Source organism: Bos javanicus, unplaced genomic scaffold (assembly GCF_032452875.1).
Source record: "Bos javanicus breed banteng unplaced genomic scaffold, ARS-OSU_banteng_1.0 tig00000391_1, whole genome shotgun sequence".
NCBI lineage: Eukaryota > Metazoa > Chordata > Mammalia > Artiodactyla > Bovidae > Bos > Bos javanicus.
In genome coordinates, this window is record NW_026893628.1 from 716625 (window position 1) to 740572 (window position 23948).

Genomic DNA, 23948 nt, shown 5'->3' on the forward strand with positions numbered 1-23948 from the left:
GTGATTACGTGACTGAGCGGCACTGATCATGTGACTGATCATGCACTGATCACGTGGCCATCATGCACGGATCCTGTGCCTCAGCAGTTAATAATCAAAGAGTTGAGCAGGCATGAATCACGCAATTCTTTCCTTTCCTGGGTTGATGTGTACACTATATTCGAGGCACAATCTAAGGCATGAAGACATATCCATACATATAGGTTCTAGCTTTCAAGGAACTCATACAGCAGATTTCTACAAGTTAGGGCTTTTCAAATGTTCTAGAAGAATGTGAACGTTCAGTATGCTCCATTTTCATTTTAAAGAAAGATCGTTTGACTTCCATAGCAAAGGTGGAGACCTTCCAACATTTAGTCCAATACTTATACGTTGACCATTTCAGGCAAGTCTTGTGGTTCCTTCTGGAGGTGTGTGGCTCTTGCAGAAATGTGAAGATCTTCCATCGTCCTCAGACTTTGGTGTCATTTGCAATCATCCAGAAAGCTTCCAGGTCTAGGTTCCAGACCACCACCACACACAGTCAGTAGCCAACGGAGTGGATTCCAGGAATATGCGTTGTTAACCCGCATTACCATTGATATTGTTGCTGCACACTTAATGCAGTGGGCAGGGCCTGGATTGTCCACTGAGTCTCATGTGGAATGGAAAGAAGGGCTTCCCCCCCCACACACACCCCACCCCCACTGTTGACAGCCTTGTGACTAGAAACGGTCCCCGAAACAAGAATCACACAAACCAGAGAATCCCAGATGATAGTCCTTGAGATGAAGGAACTAAGCAGCTGGTTGAGATGGCACCAAGGGGAAAGGTTGCTCTTTTTGTCTTCCCCTCTACTCCTTTCTTCCTGGACGCCTTAGGGGTTCGTCATGGAGATTTGAAATAAAGTTCACAAAAGTCTTATGTGTTGAATCAAGATTTTGCATTTAACCATCTCTCAAAAAGGAAGAGAGCTTCACCTGCACATGTTTCTTTCAAAAACGTCAATTGCTTTTCAATTCTGGGGTTTCTCTCTTGCCTTGTTCAAGTAGCCTTAAGAGTAAAAAGCAACGAAAACTACATAAAGATTCAAAGATACCAACAAAGGACAGCTTCTGTTTCTGAAATCATCTTTCCATTTAGTAGAACACGAGCTCTATTCTTTGTATTTTGCCTAGGGAATTAGCAATGTCCTGGTTCAGATGGCAAGGCATCCACGCGCAGGAGACTGGGGTTTGATCCCTGGGTTGGGAAGATCCCCCGGAGAAGGAAATGGCAACCCACTCCAGTATTCTCGCCTGGGAAATGCCACGGACAGAGGAGCCTGATGGGCCGCAGTCCATGGGTCGTATCAAAGTTGGGCTCAACCCAGCAACTACGAACAGAAGTATTTCCAAAGACCACACTCAAGTGTGTGTGTGTGTGTGTGTGTGTGTGTGTCTCCTCTCACCGTCTTGGAGTCTGTCTCGGAATCTTCATGTATTTCTGCCTCTGTATCTCCTGACAGCCGGCCGCCGGCCCGTTCGTCTGGCCCCGGCCTCTGCCAGGTGCTCTGGCTCTGGCTGAGGAGCTTGCGCAGGCCAGCTGTCTCCCTTGGTGTGGGTGCGTGCGAGTGTCTGTGTGTCTGTCTGTGTGCCTGCCTGTGGCTCGTCTGCTCTCACAGGAAGGTCGAGTGCTTGGCCGGCGGCTTGGGGGCAAAGGGGGGCGTCGGTAGTGCGAAGGGGCGGGGCTGAGGCGCTCCAGTGGATCGCGCCTCCCTGGGTCCAACTGTGTTTGAGCACCAGGCAGGTGCCGGGCAGGATGGGCGCTCAAGATTCCCTGCGCCTAGGCCTGAAGGAGGTTTAGAGTCCAGTGGGCCACTGGTGTCGGGTCACGGCAGGCCCCGAAGATTGACACCTCTAGGGCCGCGTGGCCCTGATCAGCAAACCGGATTGGGGGGAGGCCCTGCTCAGCGAGGGCAGCCAGGCTTGGAGTGGCTGGGGGTGGGAATGCGCCAAGACCTCCGCACCCCTCAGCCTACCCCCCAGGCCCCACGTGCAAACACGCCCACCCTCCCAGTCACTGGGATGTCCTGGAAGCCCTTCGGGCCCCCGGGCCTTGCCAGGTGGTTGCTGGTCTGGTGTTGGCGGTGTTCGGGGGGCGGGCCGGCGTCAGCAGGCTGGTGTCCTTTCGCAGGTCGTGCACCTCAAGTACAGCACGCCCCCCAAGGAGAGGTGCGGCCTGTTGGCCCGACCTGCAGGTCAGAGTGAAAGGGCAGCGAAGAGCAAGGCTCTTAGGGCGCCCCACAGCAACCGCCTCTGTCTGGCTGACACGGTTGCCGTGGGGTGGCATGTGTTTTCCTCTTTACAACCTGTGCTTGCTGCTCTTCCAGTTTAACTTAGGAGCAGCCCTTATTTTCTGCATTTCTAGTTGTCACCGTTCACTGGGGCTTTCCATGTGGTGCTTGGGGTAAAGATCCTGCCTGCCTGTGCATCAGATAACAAGCGATGTGGGTTCGATCCGTGGGTCGAGAAGATGCCCTGGAGGAGGGCGTGGCCACCCACTCCAGTATTCTCGCCTGGAGAATCCCATGGACAGAGGAGCTAGTGGGCTACTGTCCCTGGGGTCGCAGAGTCAGACACGACTGAAGCAGGTTAGCACACACTCAGGTTTTAGTTCAGCCACTCAAGTGTGTCCGACTCTTTGCCACTCCGTGGACTGCAGCACTCCAGGCTTTCCTGTCCTTCAGTATCTCCTGGAATTTGCTCCAACTCATGTCCATTGAATCATCATGCCATAGAACCATCTCATTCCGGTGGCATCCACCAGAGAGGTGGCTGGGGTTTGGCAAAGTGCCTGGTCCCGCTGCGTGGGTGTGAACCTGCCCTCACCACTCCCTGACTGTGTGACCGTCACCATGTCCTCCTCTGTAAATTGGGAGGGGGCAACACCTGCTTGGGAAGGGGCACACACAGCATCTGGTATATAATCAATGCACCATCCATCGCAGCATTTTATATATTAATATTAGGGATCGCATTTAATAACCTGCTCCTTTTTCTCTCTTGTCACTTAACTGTGCTCCAGATCACATCTGCTTTACTTACCCCCGTAAATTCCACACCCAGCACAAACAAGACTCAACAAATTTGTGGCTGAAGAGGCAGGAACATACCCTGTCTTCAAGGAGATGAAGCCAAGCGAGATGAGGGCCTAATGATAACCCTGTGTGATGAGGGGACCCCAGGAGGACCTGCGTGGCTGTGGGGTGGGGTGGGGGCATGGGCAGAACCCCTGATGAGCTCCTGGGATGGGGAAGGTGGCAGGAAGGAGGGCGGGCTGTTCCTTGTGGGGTGTCCACAGATTGTACTTCACCCCTCACTGATGAGCACTTAGGCCGTTTCCAAACACGTGTCACTGTTAGGAGGAAACAATCATTGCCCAGCTCCTACTCAATTGATTTCGTACAATATGTTTCTAGCATTGGAGTACAATCATCTGCTTTTTTCATTCCATGCTCCATCCATCCACCCATCCAGCCAGCCATCTGTTCATCCAACCATCCACTCACTAATCAATCAATCCATCCACTCATTAACTCATCTGATCATCTCAGATCCATTGAGAAGACAGACGCCTCTTCCGCTCCTGCTCCCAGGAGGACCCCCAGCGTGAGTGACTGGAGCGTTGTGGGGACAATGGGGGAGACACAGAAGGGAGATGCCTGCAGGCCCTCCTCCCTCTGAACGGTGAAGCACCTACCTGGTCCTAATGCCTCCTTGTTGGGGTGTTCAGGCCGGCCCTTTTCCTTCTTGAGAAACAAGAAACAAGGGGCTGATGGAGGACTTGACTGATGCCCTTTTTCTTTGGGGCTTTGTTCAGTGAGTCCTGCCTGCTGGTGCTGCTGCTGGGGTTGTTCCCAGGGTTGTCCTGAGAGCCTGTCAAGCTTTAGGGAGAGAAAAGGACCTTTCACTGGCACCCTCGTGCAAACACACACCCCTCCACAAGAGCTACTGATAGAAATGGGCACCCAGCAACACTCGCACCTCAACCTCGCAGCAGACAGTGGAGTCTCCTTCACCAAACACACTCCACACGAGCAATGCAGGCTCCGAGACACAGAGAACCAACCCAGGAAGTTGAGATTCTCTGCCTCGAGCTCTCCCCCAAGGAGGCCTGGACTCCAGGCCAGCTGGTGCAGAGGGCACTCCGACCCTCCATCAGGGTCACTGCTCAGCAGGTGAAAACGCTCCAGCAGAAGGCAAGCTCCCCTGCTCTGGGCAGTTCCCCCTACCTCCTGCAGGGTTACTGTCCCCGGCCATGGCAGGAGAGCGACGGTCACCATGCAGGTCTGCTGGCCAAGTGACCACATGTGTCCTCCATGGAGTGCTGCCTGGCTCAGGACGGGAGCTTAGGTGGTGGTCTCAATGAGGACAGTGTCAGTCACAGGAGGGGACAGAGTCTCCTGAGAGGAGACCCCTGAGGAAAAGGGAGGGACCCTCAAGAGTGAACCTGAGAGGCACAGGGTCATCACTGTCAGGAACGTGCCCCAGGTCCGGCAGACCTCTACCAAGATCAGGAAGAAAGCTCCCACAGGAGTCAATCTGTAGAGAAGGACGTTTTCTAAAATCACTGAGGTCACTGAGCTCTTCTTCCCCAGCACCTGAAGTTCACCACTAAACACAGGCACTAAACCCAAGGGTATTCCTTTAAAATCATCCTTGCAACTCCTTCAAGACAAGAGGCACAGGGCTCCTGAAACTGATGGCGCACACACAGGCCGCTTACTTGTGGGCATCGCTGAGGTCCTCGTGGGTGGGCTGTGTGCAGCACCCCCGTGTGCAGGCGGTCCAGCCAAAGGGACCGCAGTGAGGCGGGGGTCGAGGTTTCACATTTGATGGCGGTCTTGTCATCTCCTACCTCTTCCCATAAAGCTGGCAGCTGAGGGAGTGAGGTAAGTGTCCAATTGGCTAACAATAGACTGTTTTGAAAATGGCAATCACATAGGCGTTACATTATAACCAGAAACTTATTTGAAAATCTATTAGCTATGCTAATAGCTAAGTACAAAAAAAAAAAAAAAAACCTTGTTCTAGCTTAATGCCATCTTAAAGGACTGTCTTGTTCAAGAGAAGCAGGGCTATGGGGCAACGAGAGCATCCAATTGAGTGCAGAGACCCTGGATGGGAGCCTCCCTGCAGCTGGGCCCCACCCTCTCTGGAATCCAGTGACCAGATGGCCCTGCCAGGCAGGAAGCAGAGCCACGCCAGCACTGTGGACCCTGCAAGGCATGAACTGCCCTGATGAAAGGACTTTGCTCATTGCCAGATGTTGCTCAGAAGCACCACAGCTAGAGTACGAAACCTCTCAGCAAAGCCGTCCAGACCTTTCTGTTTGAAGGAGAAAAAGACACAGCTTGTGCCACCACCCAAGATCATTTGTAATGATGATGCAGGTTACTGGAACCCATGACAACAAGAGAAACACAGAAAAGGTACCTAACCCCTCCACGCGAACACCATGTGCCTGGATCGTATTTCTCGGTAACATACAGACTCGGGGCTACTCACTGAAGTACTTACACGCAGTTCGAGTGTCATTCGCTCACAGTGGTTTCCGTAAAGCACCCCCTGGTCTTCACTAAGAGATGATCTTGTATCACCCTAGTGGGGTGGGAGGTTCAAAAGGGAGGAGATATATGGGTACCTATGGCTGATTCATGTTGAGGTTGGATAGAAAAGAAAATTCTGTAAAGCAATTATCTTTCAACTAAAAAATAAACAAATTAAAAAAAAAGAGAGAGAGAGAGAGAGATGATCTCTCCTGGACTCCCAGCGTTTCTGTTGGTCCTGGGTGTGAGGACAGGAAAGACAGTGGTGGCAACAGTGTGGGGAACAGATTAACCCCTCAGGGTCCAGACAGGTCTCACTGACACATCTGGGTGTGTGGTTAAGCCAGGGGAGGTTTTAGGAGACATGCATGGCATGTATTTTTATAAACAATGAGTGTGTTGTTTTAACCAACTAACCTGTGCCTTTTTAGTGGGATTCTGTAAAGAATACTGATCCCGTGCAGTCCCACGGGAGCTTGGTGACAACAAAGTGACAGTGCAAAATACAGCTGAACTCGTTTAACAGCAGCTGGATAAACTGGGCACCCTCTCCTGAGCTCTAACAAGAACCCTCAGACAACAGAAGGCTACAAAGGCTAGAAATTATCCACATGGAACTGAACAGGGATCGATCTCAAATTCAAGTTAAAATAAGCATTTATAAAAATCAGAAAACAGCAACGAACAGAGCAGGGAAGTGACACACCTGGGTTGACTATGGACTCAGTGGAGACAAACACCTGCCTCAAAGTCAGGGACTGCGGCCAGCCCCTTTGCCTGGGCCTTCTCCTGAGGAAGGCCTCTGGGTCCACAGCCTGGCTGCCCTCCCCCAGGATGGGAGCCACACCACTGGTGCCCACGTGGCCAGGATGGGCAGCACCATGTCCACTTAACAGGAGGGCAAAGCAAGCCACAGAGCAGGCGAGCAGCACACCGAGGTCACCAACCCCAGGGGGACAGCTGGTCTGCTGTGCCCAGCAGAATGGCTCCTGGGCACTGAGCTGCCTGAACTGGAGCACAGCCACCCCAGTCCTGTGGGAAGGCCCAGGAGTGCTCGGTCAGCAGGCTGGGAGCAGGAGAGGGACAAGGAAGGCCAGCCCTTGGGGCACTGGACTCCAACAACAGGGGCTCATCCAAATGACCCGAGGGGAGAGGCAGAGAGCTCCCTCCTGATGCTCCCTCCATCTGGGATGCCGTGATGGACACGAGAGCCTCTGGAGGAAAGGTAGCTGGATGGCACTACGTTTAAGTGTCCAGGCTCTGATCAGACCAGTCTGCACTGCGCTGCTGGCTGTGAGAGCCTGGGCAGGGGGCCCGGCCTCGCTAAGTCTCAGTGTCTATGTCTGCTGAATGGGGATAGCAGCAGCCTTGATCTCACCTGCGGCTGAAATGACAGACTCGGAAAGCACGTGCCCGGCACACAGAGTCTCCTGCACACTGCTACCCACCATCATTAAATTGCCTTCCCGTAAATCTAACATCTATGGCTCTGATTCAGTCATTTCTTATAAGAAAACACTAAGCAGAAATTCCATGGTGGTCCAGAGGTTAAGACTTGGCACTTTCACTGCCAGGACACTGGTCTGATCCCTGCTTGGGGAACTAAGATCCCATAAGCTGTGCAGCATGGCCAAAAACATAAGTAAAGAACATTTTAAAAATAAGAAATAATACTATGTCTATTATAAACAAGCATGAGATGATCAGAAGGCAAACAAGTGGGAGAAAGGCACACTGTTACAACTGTCCCAACGAATGACCTATTTCCAACAGAACCATCAGTACATTTTAAGTGGTGGGTGAGTTTCATCACTTCCATTAAAACGTCAATTATTCACCAGGACATAATCACACAGTGTTCATTCATGTTAAACGATAAGGACTCTTCAATACTTCACAGAGAAACAAAGGCGTGCTACATTACTAAATAGTTTACCTTTCGACACTGCTTCCTTAAATCACTAGGCTGATAGATGCATGCAAAGAAATGAAGAGAAACCAGATTTATTGCGACTTTGAAGCTAAAATTTCAAGTATCCGTAAAGACAAATACAGTAAAGCAAAAATGATGGCAAACATGTAAGTGACATGAAGATTTACAGAACATATGACTGGAAGCAGAACATTTTTTTTTGACCACAGAAGTTAAATAAGCTATTCAAGATTTACTAGAGAAACAGTATAAATTATTACTCATGAAGATACCATTCTATTACAACATCATGATTTATTAAAGCACAGCATTCTGTACAACAAAGGGCCTTAACAGTTGTCTATTCTCAGCCAAATCTCTCTATAAGTTACTTTCTCTTAATCAAAAACATGTTATACTTTAAATTAGTAATTTAACTGATGAGGAAGTTACCATAATATCTATTTTAACATTGAACAAATCTAACCAGCTCTTGGACATTAATGTAAAATCCTGACATAGAATTTGATTTAAAACTTCTTACAATAAATTCATTAAAGCAAGTTCCCTGTGAAAAATATGTAAGAATGAAAGCTAGCATAATAGCAGGTGCAGTCTTTACATTTTATTAACCATAGAAGATACTTTTTTAACGAGTCTAATAGAGACATTAACTGTGCAAAAGCTGATGAGATTTACAGTCTTAAATACAAGCACCAACACAGAAAGGATATTGTGTCAGTTCAGTTCAGTTCAGTTGCTCAGTCGTGTCCGACTCTTTGTGACCCCATGAATCGCAGCATGCCAGGACCCCCTGTCCATCACCAACTCTCGGAGTTCACCCAAACTCATGTCCATTGAGTCGGTGATGCCATCCAGCCATCTCATCCTCTGTCGTCCCCTTCTCCTCCTGCCCCCAATCCCTCCCAGCATCAGAGTCTTTTGCAATGAGTCAACTCTTCACTTGAGGTGGCCAAAGTACTGGAGTTTCAGCTTTAGCATCAGTCCTTCCAATCAACACCCAGGACTGATCTCCTTTAGAATGGACTGGTTGCATCTCCCTGCAGTCCAAGGGACTCACTCTCAAGAGTCTTCTCCAACAGCACAGCTCAAAAGCATCAATTCTTCAGCGCTCGGCTTTCTTCACATCCCAACTTTCATATCCATACATGACCACTGGAAAAACCATAGCCTTGACTAGATGGACTTTTGTTGGCAAAGTAATGTCCCTGCTTTTGAATACCCTATCTAGGTTGGTCATTAACTTTCCTTCCAAGGAGTAAGCGTCTTTTTAATTTCATGGCTGCTATCACCATCTGCCATGATTTTGGAGCCCGCAAAAATAAAGTCTGACACTGTTTCCCCATATATTTCCCATGAAGTGATGGGACCAGATGCCATGATCTTAGTTTTCTGAATGGTGAGCTTTAAGCCAACTGTTTCACTCTCCTTTTTCACTTTCATCAAGAGGCTTTCTAGTTCCTCTTCACTTTCTGCCATAAGGGTGGTGTCATCTGCATATCTAAAAGTCCATTAATTCTACACTTAAGAGGATCATTTCTTTATGTAAGCACAATCTCATTTAAGAATTACACATAATATGTAGTTTAGGATCCATCTACATTATGCTTATACCTGCGTGCTGCTGAGGCTAAGTCCCTTCAGTCCTGTCTGACTCTGTGTGACCCCATGGACTGCAGCCTACCAGGCTCCTCTGTCCATGGGATTTTTCAGGCAAGAGTACTGGAGTGGGTTGCCATTGCCTACTCCTGTAACTGCATAGTGATACACCTATTCAAATTACTGCTATGGGGGAAAAACACCATTTAACGAGACAGGAAGACAAAGCACAAACCCGACTAAGGGGACTCACGCTGTGGACCACAGCACTGCTATGACCAGAGGAAGTGGGGGGACGAGGGAGGGGAGATGGATGGGTAAACTACAGCCTCGTGGGCTGGGGGCGGGGGTCTGGATTGATGACGACTAAGCAGACAACAGGATGAGACAGGAAATCAAAACCAATGATGAAAGCAGACACACTGTCAGAGAACTCCAACAGCAAGGAAAACATACAGAACTGTTCTTTTCATAAATATTCGGAAAGAAATCAAGCATGAAACCACAGAGAAATCGTCAAAGAATTTTAAATATCAACTAATTAGCCAATGATGCAAATTATAAAAACAGTGTCAAAAGACCACAAAGTGGACTAGTTACCACTTCACAGGCCGCTAAAATGATTCACGGTTAATTTAATTACAAGCTGACTAACAATGCAGCTAACATGAAATGGGTGGTAACAGAAAAAAAGAGATAATACAAGTCCAGTTACAAAGCAGAGTGTTGTACACGTGGTTTCATGGGGTAAACAGCAATGCACTCACAACACCTAAGCTAAACACCCAAGAAAGCTGGAACATGTGCTTTAGAGCCGCACACTTTGTCACCAAAAGCCCTAGGTCGTCATCCCAGTTTTAGACTTGGAAAAGTGAGGCAGCCTGACATCTTCCCTGGGGCCCTGGGGCACTGGGCTTTTAACCTGGTTTCACACGCAGAGCTGGGCGGAGTGCGTGGCCAGGTCCATCAGCAAGCAGACCAGTGTAGATTCTTGGTTTTGTTCCCACCACATGCCCTGCACCCTGTAGCCAGGCATCCTCAATGGAAAATGTGCTGCACGGCTTTCCCACGCCATGACAGCTGCCTATAGTTACTTTCACAAAGCTGTCTGCTCCCTGAGAACAGAAACTTCCCTACAGCTGCTGTGCACAGCACAGGCCAGGTGCAACATTACAGAGGCAGGCTCTGGCTGAGTTCATGATGATGTGCTAAGTTGGTGGTCCAAATATCAAGACTAATTTGTCGCTGTGCCATCGTGGAATGATTAAAGACTAGGCAGTTTAAAAACTTTTAGACCTCTGAGCATAGCAAATGTACCTGATTTTCTTCTGGGTATAAAGAGAAAAAACAAAAAACAAACAAAAAATAGCGTGCTGGGGGAGGGATGCGGCAGGGAGGAGGCAGACACATACCAGAGTCATGATGCCCAGCTGGTCTCCCTCCTGTGCCAGGCTATGCCACCTCCTTCTGGGCTTGGGCAGGGGCAGGCAGGAGCCAGCATGAGAGGAGGTGGGAAGCAGGTTGAGGGAGCTCACTGATTTAAAACGACGGAGGCTGCCTAAGCTCCCCCTGCCCTCCCTGCTCTCAGTCTCCTCGGCCCACTGCTCCGTGTTCTCCTTCTCTTCTTCGATCAACCTATAATAGAATAAAATGCATCACCTGCCTTTGTCAGCAGAGGGACCTGTCTGGACAATAAATTTGGGCTGGCATTCTGTGTCATGATTAGCAAATTCCAGAAACAGTTGCTCAATGAACATCTCAGCCAAAAGGTTCTACTTTTCCTCTTTTGAATATTCTCAAACTTAGAATAACTTAGCGTTGAGTCTTACTGGCCCCTGATCATTCACGCTTGATTTCACTTATTTACTCTAACATTCTGAAGGGACCCTGGTGGCAACTCTCTTCCTCTGAGGAGATACCTCAAGTTGACAACCCTTACTTCCGCTGCTCTTGGGGCAGAGATGCACGTCAGTGCCTCAAGTCTTTTCCACTGGGAATCAGGAACTCTGTATAATCAAAACAGCAGTTCACAAACAAGCTGCAGTTTCTAAACACAAGTCTCCAGACCAGATGAAGTGCTGAGTTGATCTTTTTTTTTTTTTTTAAGGTTGTGTATATACAGACGCATCACTTGATGAAGTTCTCCACCAGTCTTGTCTGAGTTTCTGGATTCATGTCAATGTTCTGCATTAACCTAGAATTCAGTTTCTGCTCTTCTCCCCTAATGTGTGGTGGATGTTTTTATATAGCAGTTTAAATACACGATTATGCAAATAAAATGATTTTCAAATTAAAATACAAGATTCTTACAGACAGTAAACTCTCCAGCTTCACTTCTACTCATACATCTTGAAAGTTTTTCACTGTTGATTACAAGTTGATGGACAGAATTGACCATTTACATCAAGTCAACTTGTTGCATAAGGAAAAATCACTTTTACCTGACAACTTGCTGTAAAATAAAAATATTAATCTATAACCGTTCCATACTTCCTGCAGGGATGCGGAAAGACCATCTTTCTGAGCTCGTCTGTGCTCAAACACGGCCCACAAAGCTGTCTGTCTTGGCGTCAAATGGGCAGGCGACACCACCTGCATTTGCTGGTTGTCCCGTTCACCCCCTGCCTTTCCCCTGGAGCATCCCGCTCGGCCGACAGGAACGGGCACCTCGGCCTGGGCTGACGTGGCGAGAACAGTCTGAGCAGCAGCTCTGCCTGGTCCTGTGCAGGGTCACCAGCCTGCGGCCACTCTGAACATGGACTCGGGACACGGGCATAGCTGTGTGGGTGTGGCACCAGGCAGGCCTCGGGGCCCCCAGCCACCCGGCTGCACCCAGACCCAAGGCCCCCTGCTCACCACAAGGCAGGCCTTTGGATTCTATCCCGTTTTGAAAATTGTTATAACTGCCAAGATGGTGTCTAAAGAAAACATCTTAAATATACTGATGAGATGAGAAAAACTCAAACACATGTCCTTGGACCACTGTCTTACAACAAGCCAATCTTCACACTGCATTAAGTTAAAAAGGAAAATGCAGATCTGAGTGGGAATTTGCCAACCCCAAAACTCCAGCTTTCACCAGGTGGCTTTTCACCAGAACGTGGGGGGCTCTGAGGGACACAGGAGGGTGCACGGGCCATAGGGGACACCGCCTCGGCACCTCACCCACCTTGGGGCTCAGAGCTGACGGGGAACACCCCACAACGCCCCCCCCCCCCACAGAGTGCTGACACCACACCGTGGATAGAACGCCCTGGCTGACCGAGCTCTATAATCAAGGGCAATCTCAAAACTGAAAATTCTTGAAGTAGACCTGAGGTCAGGTTTCTTGCTATGGAACACTCAGACGTCCCTAGAAGACAGCTCCTCAGAGAAACCGAGTTTCTGGGGAGCCGAGTTCGCAATCACCCACTGGATCTCTTCATTGATGGTGTCCGGCTGCTCCTGATGCATCACAGTCAGAGTCTTGGCATCGGCCTGCCCGCTGGGCGACAGCTGAGTGGCTGAGCTGAAGAGGGTGACCCTGTCGCCCTCGCCGTCAGACATGCCCTCATCACTCTCGAACGCCTGGGCCACGTCAGCCAGCATGCTGGCTTGCTCTGCGTGCTCCCAGTCCTGCTCCTTCAGGGTCTGCATCTGGGCACGAGAGGACCACGTCTCGTCAGCAACATTCAGGGCAGCTCAAGTCTATCAGGAACTGAACCCAATTTTACATGGAAACCCTGACTGTGGATAAATGGGCCATGTTCATGAGACACTGCCATCTCTTAATTGAGCAGGACTGAAGAAACGGGCAGGGGGAGAATCCAGTTCCTAGATGGCCTGGTGACACCCAGGACGGCAGGCATTCTATGAGGTTATTCACAAGGGTGGGCTGATGGAGTCAGAGACAGAAACTGAAAATTACAAAAATACATCCATGCCTCCATCAGCCAGGCTGGAGGAAAATAAGAAAAAAGAACCCTTCAGCTCGGCAGCCGCTGGGTCCCTATCAGCGGTCATGTCTGGTACCAGTTCACCAGAGAGTGCCATCCTCGCAGGCTTCCAGCCCTCCTTTTCCCAGGCTGGTCTGAACACCCACAGACAGGAGCGAGCAGGGTCAGCCAGGAGACAGGAGGGCCAGCCCCCCTGCGGCTCTCCTCTCGGGGCACAGGCCCTCGGGCTGTTCTGGGGGATGGCCCCTCGCACCACAAGGGTGGCTCTGTCATCAGAGACACACGGGAGAGGGCCCGCAGGGCCCTGTCCCGCCCTCCGGCTCTCACACCTCACACCCTTCTCTCTGAAAACGTCCCCCCTGCCACACTGTCACCCAGGTGCTGCCTTCTTTCCCAAACATGACCTCAAAGGAACTGAGGGGCAGCCTCGAGGTCTTGGCTTGCTGGCTCCCTGTTCCCTGTGGCCAGTGACCTTGCCTCCTGTCTTCATCACAACCCCACCCCAGGGCTGGGCTACCCCCTTCGCTGGCTCCAGGACCACCTGCCATCATTCCTGCTCTGCTCTAGCAAACCAGCTGCCTATGGGTTCACCCCCATCAGCCCGGTCAGCAAATCCTCTCCCTTCTCTCGCCTTCCAATAGCACAAGGGGAACCAGCAGATTCCTCCTCCAGGGCTCCCTGCAGCACCCACTGTGGGTCTCTGAAAGCTCCCTGGGAGCAGCCTCTATGGTCCCCTCCCACCTGGTCTCTAGCTCTCTGCCAGCAGGCGGTGGGTGTGCCCAAACCTGCAGGGCAGCTCCCTGGGGGTTTGAGGAACCCATGTTACCAAGCCCCCTCCACTTTTTGCCCTCCCCCACACCCGCCCCAGCATATCTCTCCCTGGGCTCCAGGCCCTGCCCTCCCTGGGATTATTCCTCAGTCTCTTGCACCCCTTCTCAACCTTGGAATGCAGGGTTCCCCACAGCCCTACCCTTGCACCCCATCTCTCTCCACCGGCACCCGCCTGGTGACTTTAACATGCTCGTGGCTTTCAATGCCTTCTGTATGCCCACAACCCCAAGTCCACCCTGAGCTGAGTGAGTCCTCTCCCGGATGCAGGCCGGAACACTCAGCTGCTCTCCTCACAAGTCCCTGGGACACCCCATGGGCTTGTCCACCTCAACAGGGCTGAGGCCCGGCTCTTAGCTCCCCGTCCTGGCAGCCTTCCTCACCTCAGAAAACAGGCTCTGGCCTCGAGCTGCTGAGGCCTGAGCCCGGGCTCCTCCCTGACGCGGCCTGCTCTCTCCCTTGTCCCCACTGGTTGACACGACCCTTTTTCTATCTCCAAGTGGCTACTTCTCTTCCTGCCTCGGGGTCTCTGGTTCAAGGTCACCCTCCTGGTGTCACCTTGTTGGACACCTTGTTCACACACAATAGTCCCCTCCTCCTCGGACAACTTGGGCACTCTGGTCTCCTTTCCCTGCTCATTACTGTTCGACAGGCTGTGCGGGTTTAAAAAGGGGTCCACAAATTCTTCCATCCTCCTCCCTTCAAGAGGCAGAAGGGGCAACTCCTGCTCAGCCCCTGAGCGAGGCAGGACTTTGCAGCTCACTCTTGCAAACAGAAGTGAAGGTGTGCGGCCTCGGGACCAGGGTGCAAAAGGGCCTGGGCTAAACTCCACGCTCTCGCTCTCAGAGGGTGTTCCGAGAAGAGGCAGGCCATATGGGAAAGCCACACGGCAGGGACCTGGGCCTGTCCCCAGCAGCCAGGTGAGTCTGAGAGCCTGCCATCCAGCCCTGGGGAGCCTTCCTGTGTCTGTGCCCTCAGCAGGCCCTGAACCAGGCCCGCCTGCTACAATGCACAGGCACTGGGGACTTTGAGCTGCTCCCTAGGAAGTCACTAAGCTTTGCAATGATTCGTTACATAGCAGTGGATAATGAACACAACGGTTTTTAATTCACTGCTGGAGTCCTACTTCTGACCATGTCTGGCCCAAACTAACTGCTCATTGAATGTGGAAGCTCAAAACACAGACATGTATGAACAAACACATGGCATGAATGAGGTGAAAAGATAAAGGCACTTAAACTTCCAATGAGAATTCTTCTCACTATAAGCTGATGGATATGTGTATCCATTTACTCATAGGATGATTTCAAAACTGTGCTAATTAGTACCATGCTGGGCCTCACAGTAGGCCACAAGTTATCCAAATTGGTTATTTTAAGAAAAAAAAAAAAAAAAGCATGCCTTAAAAGTAAACTCTTAGCCAGAAAAAGGAAAATGGGAAGACATAAAGTGACCTATCAGCGCTTTGTTCCAAACCCACCTCAGGACCACAGTGTGAGGGGGCAGGTGCCTCACAAGGTGCCCACCAGGGACGGGAAGAGGGCCGCAGCATCTTTGCCTCTGACGGCTCATCCTGCAGCACTCCCAGCTGGCCTTTCTGGGGGCATCGCAGCACTGCCCGATCTCCTGAGTAGTCTGCTGGCTGGTCTGCCACAGGGAACCTGAGGTCCGGAGCCCTGCCCAAGTGGGGTCAGCTGAAACACACGGCAAAGCGCAGCGTTGTTAGAAGAAAAGAGAGCTCACTCTGTCAGTTGAGCCAGAGCCTGTCCATTTGGAAGATTGGCAATTTCACAGCAAAAGGGCCCCCGGGAGGGCACTGCCCTCCTGGCTTCAACAGCAACAGGCCGCCCGCTGCTCCGCAGACACTCAGGGCTCATCCCCAGCAGCTGGAAAACTCCCATATGTGGGGAAGGCAGTGCTGACACGAGGGTGTGGAGCTGACTAGGACAGGATCGGCTGTCTGGGGCTGGGGTGTCCAGGGTCCCTCTGGAGCCGACTCTCAGGTCCCAGGGCAGGGCCTGCACCTGCTCTGCTTTCCCCTTGGCACCCCACCTCCCCTTTGGCCCACGCCTGCTCTGACCTCCCTCTCCCATGTGAAGTCTGTGGATCACAATCACCGGTCTGCATGGAACACTGTCTGCACCGCTCTCATTGTTTTTAAAGGTGTCACAGACAACCCACAGCAGAAAGGGCTCGGACCCACAGGTCGGAGCTGAGCACCACTGGTGTCTCCCATTAAAACAAAGGCGAGCGTGTCACTGGACTCTGGGCTGAACAAGGCCCAGCACAGATGCTCAGGCCCTGAGCACTAAGGCCTGGGCCTGCAGGTGCCAGGAGCTCACTCAGCAGGGGCCTGCTGAGAGGCAGGGCAGCCCCGCCTTGACTGTGAGCCACCTGCACTGCAGGACCGCCCGGGCTCTGCTCAGTCTTGTCCCTGGGAAGAGGGTGGTGCCTTCACGTGCAGGAGTCCCTAAACCTGGGAGACAGGACCTTCCTCCGAGGACAGGACACCCCATATGTCTGCAGAGTGGCCAGGGCCGACCACCAGCTCAGCCTGCTCGGGGTCACACACTGCTCTGCTCGACGGTTTTGCAAGGAACACTGTGTTGCATAGGAGATGGAAGTCTGGAATCTCCCGGAGCCACACCTGTCTTCCCTCCTGTCTCCTCTCCCTCCTGACAGAACTGCTCCCTTCTCTGCTCCACATCCACCCAAGGGCCTGGGGCAAGAACACACTTGGGAACTGGGTAGGGGGTACGACACAGTCCCACTGTGGACTGTGGACCCTCGAGGGTCCTCTGAGGGCCACAGAGGCCTCCGGGTTGGGTCGCCCCCCAACCATCACCTCCCAGTCCCCTCGCGGGATGCAGCCTCCATCTCTTTCCCCCTCATCACCCGAAGCTCTATCCCCCCGGAGAAGGTCTCAGAGACAAGGTGACCAATTCCTCTGGGAGGCCCACTAAATATGCTGTGCCTGCCCTGCCTGTGAGCCAGGTTTTCAGTCCCCACTCCCTTTCTCCTGAGCCAGCATAGTGCCCCCCACCCAGCCCACAGTGCCTGCAAGCCCCACTCCGAAGCCCCACCTGTGCTGCTACGTCACTGCCGTGACCCCTCGAGATCTGCCTCCTGGAGACACCCCTCCCTCTCACCAGCCGCTGTGGCCCACTGTCTTCAGAGCACAGCGGGCCCTCCTGCCCCGCGGCTGCTTCCTCTTCTCGTCTCTCACACTCACTGACACACAGGGGACTGGCGACCAGGCCCCAGGTTTCTCCATCTGAGCCCCCCAACCATGCCAGGCCTTGGGTCCTGGCACCAGGGCCCTCCTCATTACCCAAAAACCCCCAAGAGCAGGAGGCCATGTCCACCTCCTCTTTCTCCACTGTCTACACAGTCTGGCTCACACTCACCTTGTCCACCCCAGGAGCAGGGGTTCCCCACTTCTGACAGCACCAGCTTCTCACCTTGGAGGAGCTCTACCAGCAAGTCCAGCCATGTCCCCTATCCATATTGCAGGGCATGTGCTCTCCTTGAACTACACCCACTGTGGTTTCAGACTCCACCTGCCAGTTTCTGGCTCTGCCTTTGTCTCAAGTGATATCCCCTTACTCTAGAAGAAGGCTGGGTTGGGGCCCTGGACTGTGAGGATCCCCTAAGTACACAAACACAGAAATATGCGTATGGGCTCCAAACTGTCTCCTAAGTCAGGCTTCAAGCAGTAGCCGATTTCCTACAGATGAATGAATGTCACCAGTTAAGCACTTAATGACCTTTGCTAAAGTTTGTCTCTCACTTGTGACCATTTTCCGTGAAGAAGCCAAAGAAACATTTAAATACTTAATAAGAATTACCACCCCTCGAACAATGAGTAAGAAAAATTCAGGATGCTCAGTAATCTGCTCGCCTCATTCACAAGCCAGGTGATTCCTCCCACCGCAGTCAATGGCAAGTCATGTCTCAGTCTCCATTCATGTAAAAAAGACTACAGGTCATTAACCTTCTGTGACTCTTCAGAAACATCAGTGTCACAGTCTGTCAGGCCCCTCAAATGAATACACCCAAATATCAACTGGTCACCCCCCACTTCCAAATCTCTGCCTGTGGTTTTGAGTGTTGTCAATACTGTGACTACCACTCCATGGTACCAAGTTTGACCCTAAGGAACGATGCTTGTCTCTTCCCTCTCGCTGGCCACGAAGCTACAGGCTCCTTGAGGTGCAACCATGAGCAACACCCAATCATACTGTCCACACACCAGACAGGCCCTTGTCACACTCGACAGCGCTGAGGGGAGCTGCCCGGGGGAGCAGCCTACCCATAGTGGAAGGGAGCCCCTCGCACTCTCATCTGGTCCAGTTCAGCTCTCAGGGTTTCCAGGTTTAGAATCAGCTGGTCCTAAGAAACAGCAAATGACACAGCCTGCACTGCTTGCTTTCCTGATGTAAAATGACTTGCACCAAAATGTGCAGAACAGGTTATGTGTGTAGGTATCCACTCTGAACATTTTAATTCTGAGAAAATGTTCTCTAGGAGTCCCTAGAAAATATAAACACTCAGAACAATATTCACCCATAAACCATAATGAGGAGGAAGTTCCATCTCAGGTGTAGAAAAGGTTTCTCTGGAGGAAACATGGCAAGCCATTAACAACGATGAAGTCTGTAGAGAGAAGCTGGACTTCAGGTGGGGGTTCGGGTCAGGGGGACACAACTCACTCTATTGCCCTCACTCCTCTCATTGCTTTAAACGGTCTCCATGGAGCTCACCTGCATTCCTGGGCATTCCACACATTCATTCCTCTACAGCCCACTTCGCTTCCTTATGGGGTAAAACAAGTCAAACGGGCCAAGTTTCCGAGTCGCTTGACTCAACCTGGCAGCTCTGTGCTGTCGGCCATGGCAGTCACTCGCCTCGTGCAGCCCCTGAGCACGTGAGACAGGCTGGTGCAACACTAGATGTGGAAATCACACAGAAGATTTCAAGACTCACAGTGAAAGAAGGATGTCAAGTAGCCCGTTGGGTTTTAGGAAATTTTTGATTGTGTAGGTGGCTCGTATTATCTTTCTGACGCACAGCACAGTCCACGTGAATGGCTCACGTTTTGTCTGAGCTTTTGGGTGATCCCTGAAAGGACTACTCAGAATTCTGAACCACACATAACAGCCACACACTCTAAATCCATCTATAATGCAAACACATTCAGTGTTCAAAACCAGAAGTGCTATACGTGTTATAGCAGTGGATTAGCCATAAGGAAAATGTAACTTGACTTCTGCTAAGCATCTGCTCAAACTCATGTCCATTGAGTTGGTGATGCCATCCAACCATCTCATCCTCTGTCATCCACTCTCTTCCTGCCTTCAATCTTTCCCAGCATCAGGGTCTTTTCCAATATGAAAATTCATATTAAAAAACTGGAAATAATTACCTCAAGCATTTTTTAAATGTAATAACAAAGTTGGCAAGGCTGTGTTTTATAAAATGAGCATCAATTTCAAGGTTTAAAAAGCTGTTTTAGAACCTACTGTATAAAAAAAATGGAGAAAAGACAGAAGAATGATCTAGTTGAGATTGGCTTTGTGTTAAAAATTGCTGAGACTAATTGACGGGTCATGGGTATTTATTATACTACTCCATCCACTTTTGTGCATGTTTGAAATTTTCCATTGTAATACGTTTAAAAACAGTTTATTTTCTGTTAGAACAGAGTCTTCTCCAGCAACACAATTCGAAAGCCTCAGTTCTTCAGGGCTCAGCCTTCTTTATGGTCCAATTCTCACACCCATCCGTGACTACTGGAAAAACAATAGCTTTGACTATATGGATCTTTGTCAGCAAAGTGATGTCTCTACTTTTCAATATGCTGTCTATGTTTGTCATAGCTTTCCAAGGAGCAAGCATTTTTTAATCTCATGGTTGCAGTCACCGTCTGCAGTGATTTTTGAGCCCAAGGAAATAAAACCTGTCACAGCTTCCACAATAAAGCATCGGCATTCAAAGATTTTTAAAGCAAAACAAAAGTTGACTTTGAATTGGCTTAGTCATAAACAGCATCCTGATCTCAACAGCCTCTGAACAGCAGATCTGAAAGTAAGGAAGAGCACCCCTGATCGGGAGCCATTGAGCTCTCTGCCTAAGCCGGGAAGGCGCCTCACCACAGGTCTCACAATGGGAGTCAGAACCACTGCCCCCTGGGAGCCCGTCTTTGAGGCTCTGCAGTCCAGGCCCAAGAACACAGGCATAGTGGGGACAGTACTGACATGTGAGGCTGGACCTGGGATCCCCACTCCATTTGTGAATGGTCTGTATCGCCGTATGGCCAACCTTTCCAGGAAACCTCTCTCAAGACTCGGTGATGCGAGCCTCCACCATCACCCTTTCCTGATGCGCCTTCTGTCATCCTACACATACACCGTGTCTGGACCAGCAGTTTGGCATGTGGGACTCCAGCGCCATGTCCAAGGCAAGCAGGCTCCACACCTGGGCGCCATGCCTTCAGTTTCATGGGCCCCGGGCTGGCATACCCAGGTTTGTCTGAGGGGCAGTCGTGAGGTCCACCTGTATCCCAAGCAGCTCCCAGACTGGCTGGTCAGAGCAACAAGCAGCCTCTTTGAACGTGGGGACGCCCTGGCTCCTGCCCACCACCTATGGGCGACCACCTCTGGCCCTGCTCCCAAGGAGGTGGGTGCCCGGATCAGCAGATGGGGCCACACATGCACACACTCGGAGGCAGAGAAGGGAGCGGCGGAGAAAGGCAGCCCTGGCCCCCGCCCAAGCCGTGTCTCCTGCCCAGACGCTGCCTCCGCGTCAGCACAGGCACCCGCTGCAGCTCCTTGTTCTCCTCCAGTTGGGCCTCCATCTGGCACAGCCTATTCTCGATGCTGTCATGACTCTCTTCCACCTGTCGGCCAAGAACAGCATCAGCTCCGCTCTCAACGACCCTGTCCTGACGGCACGCGGGCTGTGACCGCAGGGGCGGCAAGCGGACCATGCTCTGTGTGGACCACGGGCCCCGGGGTCGTGGGGGGCATGCCTGCATGCCTGCTCACGCAGCCTGTGCAGCTTTGTGTGTGACGCGTGGCTCACGGAGGGTGCTGGTCACCGGCTCGTGAGAGGAGACGTGCTCCCCTCTGCCCTGGGCCCCTCAACCGCCACTGCTGCGCCCCCTCCTTGGAGTGCATGTGGCAAGCCAGCGCAGGCAGCAGGCAGCGCCAAGTGTGGGACACGCGAGGCACACATTCTACCTTCCTAAGCTGGGAAGGAAGTTCGAACCGTTTAGCCTCCTTAGTGGCAGAGCTTCTGGAAGACAAAAGGTCGGACTACAAGGCCAACCGGGGACGGACAGCAGAGATGCCAGGGGAGAGGAGAAACCAAGCCTGGAGAAGATCACAGGCAGAAGGGCGCCCCCTGGCGGTTGTTAGTGACCCTGCTCTGGGAGGGTCTGCGAGCACCTGACACCGCCCACTGCCCACCAACGGACGGCCCCTCAGCTGCTCACTGAGCTCCGGGCAACGCTCCCAACAGCCACGCCAGCACAACCCCGCCTGACTCTCCTTCCCCAGCCAGTGCCCACTGGCAGCGCAGGGCAACACTTTCCCACCAGAAGGACAGGGTGGCTGACTGGCTGGCTGGCTGGCAGTGGGGACGATTCCCGTAGCAGCACCACATCCCTGGAATGTTTTTCATAAATCATGACCCCCACAGACACGACCGCCAGAAACATCATGATTCCACATGGTCACACAGCTCGGGCCTGAGGATCTGAGGGTGAGCAAACATCACTCGACTTGTCTGACTGTATCACTGTCACACATCCCTTCAAGGAGCGGAACCTCAGAAAACTCGAGAAGATGGCCAGGCAAGCTGCCTCAGCAGAGCCCACACAGCATGCTCCCATCTGTGAGAGAACGGGCTCCACAGATGTCACCAGACTCGTCTGAGGGAATCAGAAGGAAATTTCAGCATTCAACAGGCAGGTGGAGGTGGGGATGAACTGGGAGACTGGGGTTGACATATATACAGTACTGATACTACACATAAAGTCAATGAGTAAGGACCTAGGGTACCTAGGAAGTCTACTCAGTGCTCTGTGGTGAAGTAAATGGGCAGGAAATCTAAAAGAGAGGCAGATAGATAGACAGATAGATAGATGATTGATTCACTTTGCTGTACAGCAGAAATTGATATAGCAGTGTAAAGCCACTATACACCAATAAATGAATGAATGGATGAATGAATTTTTACAAAAGGAGCACAATGGGCCCCCTAGAACTTGTGGAAAGGAGGAGTCCACACCCAGGGTGCAGCACAGCGCCAGGGCTGCCCTCATGTCAGTCCACTGCCAACGGACTGCCTGGACCAGGCCTCTTCTACCCCAGAGACCTCGACGCAGAGGTGGGGAGGCAGCCAGTTGTGGTCTCTCCAGTGCTCTGCTCTTACGCAGCCATCCCAAGGCTGAGATCACCGGGAGAAGAAGGGACCCACAGTCCACCTCAGGCAGACACGACCACCGTCACTCCCTTCGCGGATGTCCCACTGCAGTTTCCTGTTCATGTCCTTGGACTTGAGGAGGTTCTTCCTGGCCATGTCCAGGTCTTCCTCCAGATCTGTAACGTGGAAAGAGAGGGCTGCCAGGCGCTCCTTCAACTGGCTCTCCTCCTGTGACTGCTTTTCTATGACTTCCTTAGTGCAATCACCTTAGTCAGGTCTTCCTCGTGGCTTAGAGAGCCGTAGGAGGGTCTCTAAGGGGGAAAGGAAGCCTTAGCCTTGTTTTGACAGGGAAGGAACACAGCACTTCCAGGCAATCGGTGAGGTCAAAACAAGGCACTAAGTGTACAAATCCAGGATGGATGGGTGGCTGGTACCTTCTCGTCCAGGGCCTTGTGGTGCTCAAACAGCAATTTCAGCGCCCTGAGCACCTCCACCTCACTCGTCATGTTAGCTGGGAACTGTGCCTGCCGCTTGCCCACTGTAATCCAGAGGGATGGAACGTACTGGGCAACCAGTAACCCCAGGTGCTCCAACAGCAGCTGCAGGGCAGGGCCAAAGGGGCACTTTCAACCTCATGCTTGACTTCAGGGCCCATAACTCCTTTCAGCCTAATGCTACAGCTGGAAATATGCTAAGGCACGTTGGAATCCTGCCAGATCAGTCTAAAGTTAAGAGTGGACTTCCCCAGGGGCCCAGTAGTTAAGACTCCACCCTTCTGCAGGGGTCATGGGTTTTAATCCCTGATTGGGGAACTAAGATTCCACACAAAGTGTAGCATGGACAAAAATGTAAGTTGAGAACTCCCCTCTCAAAGGTACTAAAATTACATTAGCTCTCATCATAAATTTGAAGTAAGGTATGAGAACCACGAACTTATCCACCCTGGTCTGCTCAGTGGGAAGATGTGAAAAATGACTTGAAAATCAGACAGAGTTTAAAGACAGCAACACGGAGGCTAGCGGTGACCCACGTGGGGCAAATGTCAACAAGTGAGAATCCCCCTACTGACCCTGGTATTGCTTCTTTCTTCTTTCAGTTCAGCAATTTCTTTTTCTCTTTTAAGAAGCTGCTCCCCGCATATTTTGAGTTCTACACTAGGAGTTGGAAACTCCTAGAAAACAGTTAAATGAGAAACTAAATGCAAACATAAATTAAAAAGAGAGCGAGACTGTGAAGACTGACCCTGTCAAGTCTCTCCAGGCTTCACACAAAGGATCTCCTTGCCCCTCCAGAGAAGAGGGGGTCCACTGACCCCAAGACCACACAGACCACCACAACTCAGACTGGCCTTTGGCCTCCACCTCGACCTGGCAGGCACGCGGCAGGGGAGAACCTGGAATCCAAGCCTGCCTTCTCAAGACCCAGGGACGTCTGAGAAGCTTTCCAAAACATAAACCTAACAACAAAGTGGATAAAGAGATTCTTAAATGACACACACACCAATGACCTAGAGCCACTGGGGAGAGTGAAGAAAAAAGGGAAGGTCGACAAGGCCACCAAGCTTTGGAGTGTTCCTCTGGGAAAAAGGCGGATGGCACCCCAAGGCCATCTGTTAGCCTGACTCCACTGAAGCCACCCAGTCATTCAGTCAACTGGT

The 23948-nt window shown here is 51.5% G+C and overlaps 3 protein-coding genes across 3 annotated transcripts in view; all 3 read right to left on the reverse strand.

The window, feature by feature from the left end:
- Window positions 1-1896: 1896 nt before the first annotated feature.
- LOC133243946 (uncharacterized) lies at window positions 1897-4360 on the reverse strand. The gene is made up of 2 exons (XM_061410650.1): window positions 3721-4360; window positions 1897-2212 (listed from the first exon to the last, which is right to left on the reverse strand). The coding sequence occupies exons 1-2, from the start codon at window positions 4328-4330 to the stop codon at window positions 2130-2132; spliced, it is 693 nt and encodes a 230-aa protein (XP_061266634.1). The 5' UTR covers window positions 4331-4360; the 3' UTR covers window positions 1897-2129.
- A 129-nt stretch (window positions 4361-4489) lies between these two features.
- Window positions 4490-16756, reverse strand: LOC133243951 (uncharacterized). The gene is made up of 6 exons (XM_061410654.1): window positions 16710-16756; window positions 16207-16298; window positions 15345-15558; window positions 10514-10736; window positions 5541-5621; window positions 4490-4899 (listed from the first exon to the last, which is right to left on the reverse strand). The coding sequence occupies exons 1-6, from the start codon at window positions 16754-16756 to the stop codon at window positions 4648-4650; spliced, it is 909 nt and encodes a 302-aa protein (XP_061266638.1). The 3' UTR covers window positions 4490-4647.
- The window catches only part of LOC133243947 (liprin-alpha-1-like), a 71583-nt gene continuing 63284 nt past the window's right edge, over window positions 15650-23948 (reverse strand). The window contains exon 3 of the mRNA XM_061410653.1: window positions 15650-18256. Within this exon, the coding sequence (XP_061266637.1) occupies window positions 18173-18256 (84 nt within the window). The 3' untranslated portion in view covers window positions 15650-18172. The remainder of the gene's footprint in view (window positions 18257-23948) is intronic.

Coding starts and splice junctions, on each gene's coding strand:
- LOC133243951 (XM_061410654.1), bottom strand. CDS start 16,756: ATGAGGGGGAAAGAGATGGAGGCTGCATCCCGCGAGGGGACTGGGAG. Junction 5,622..10,513: donor AGCTGGGCATCATGACTCTG/GTATGTGTCTGC, acceptor CCACCCCACTAG/GGTGATACAAGATCATCTCT. Junction 4,900..5,540: donor GAATGACACTCGAACTGCGT/GTAAGTACTTCA, acceptor TCACTCCCTCAG/CTGCCAGCTTTATGGGAAGA.
- LOC133243946 (XM_061410650.1), bottom strand. CDS start 4,330: ATGTGGTCACTTGGCCAGCAGACCTGCATGGTGACCGTCGCTCTCCTG. Junction 2,213..3,720: donor CAAGGAGGCATTAGGACCAG/GTAGGTGCTTCA, acceptor TCTGACCTGCAG/GTCGGGCCAACAGGCCGCAC.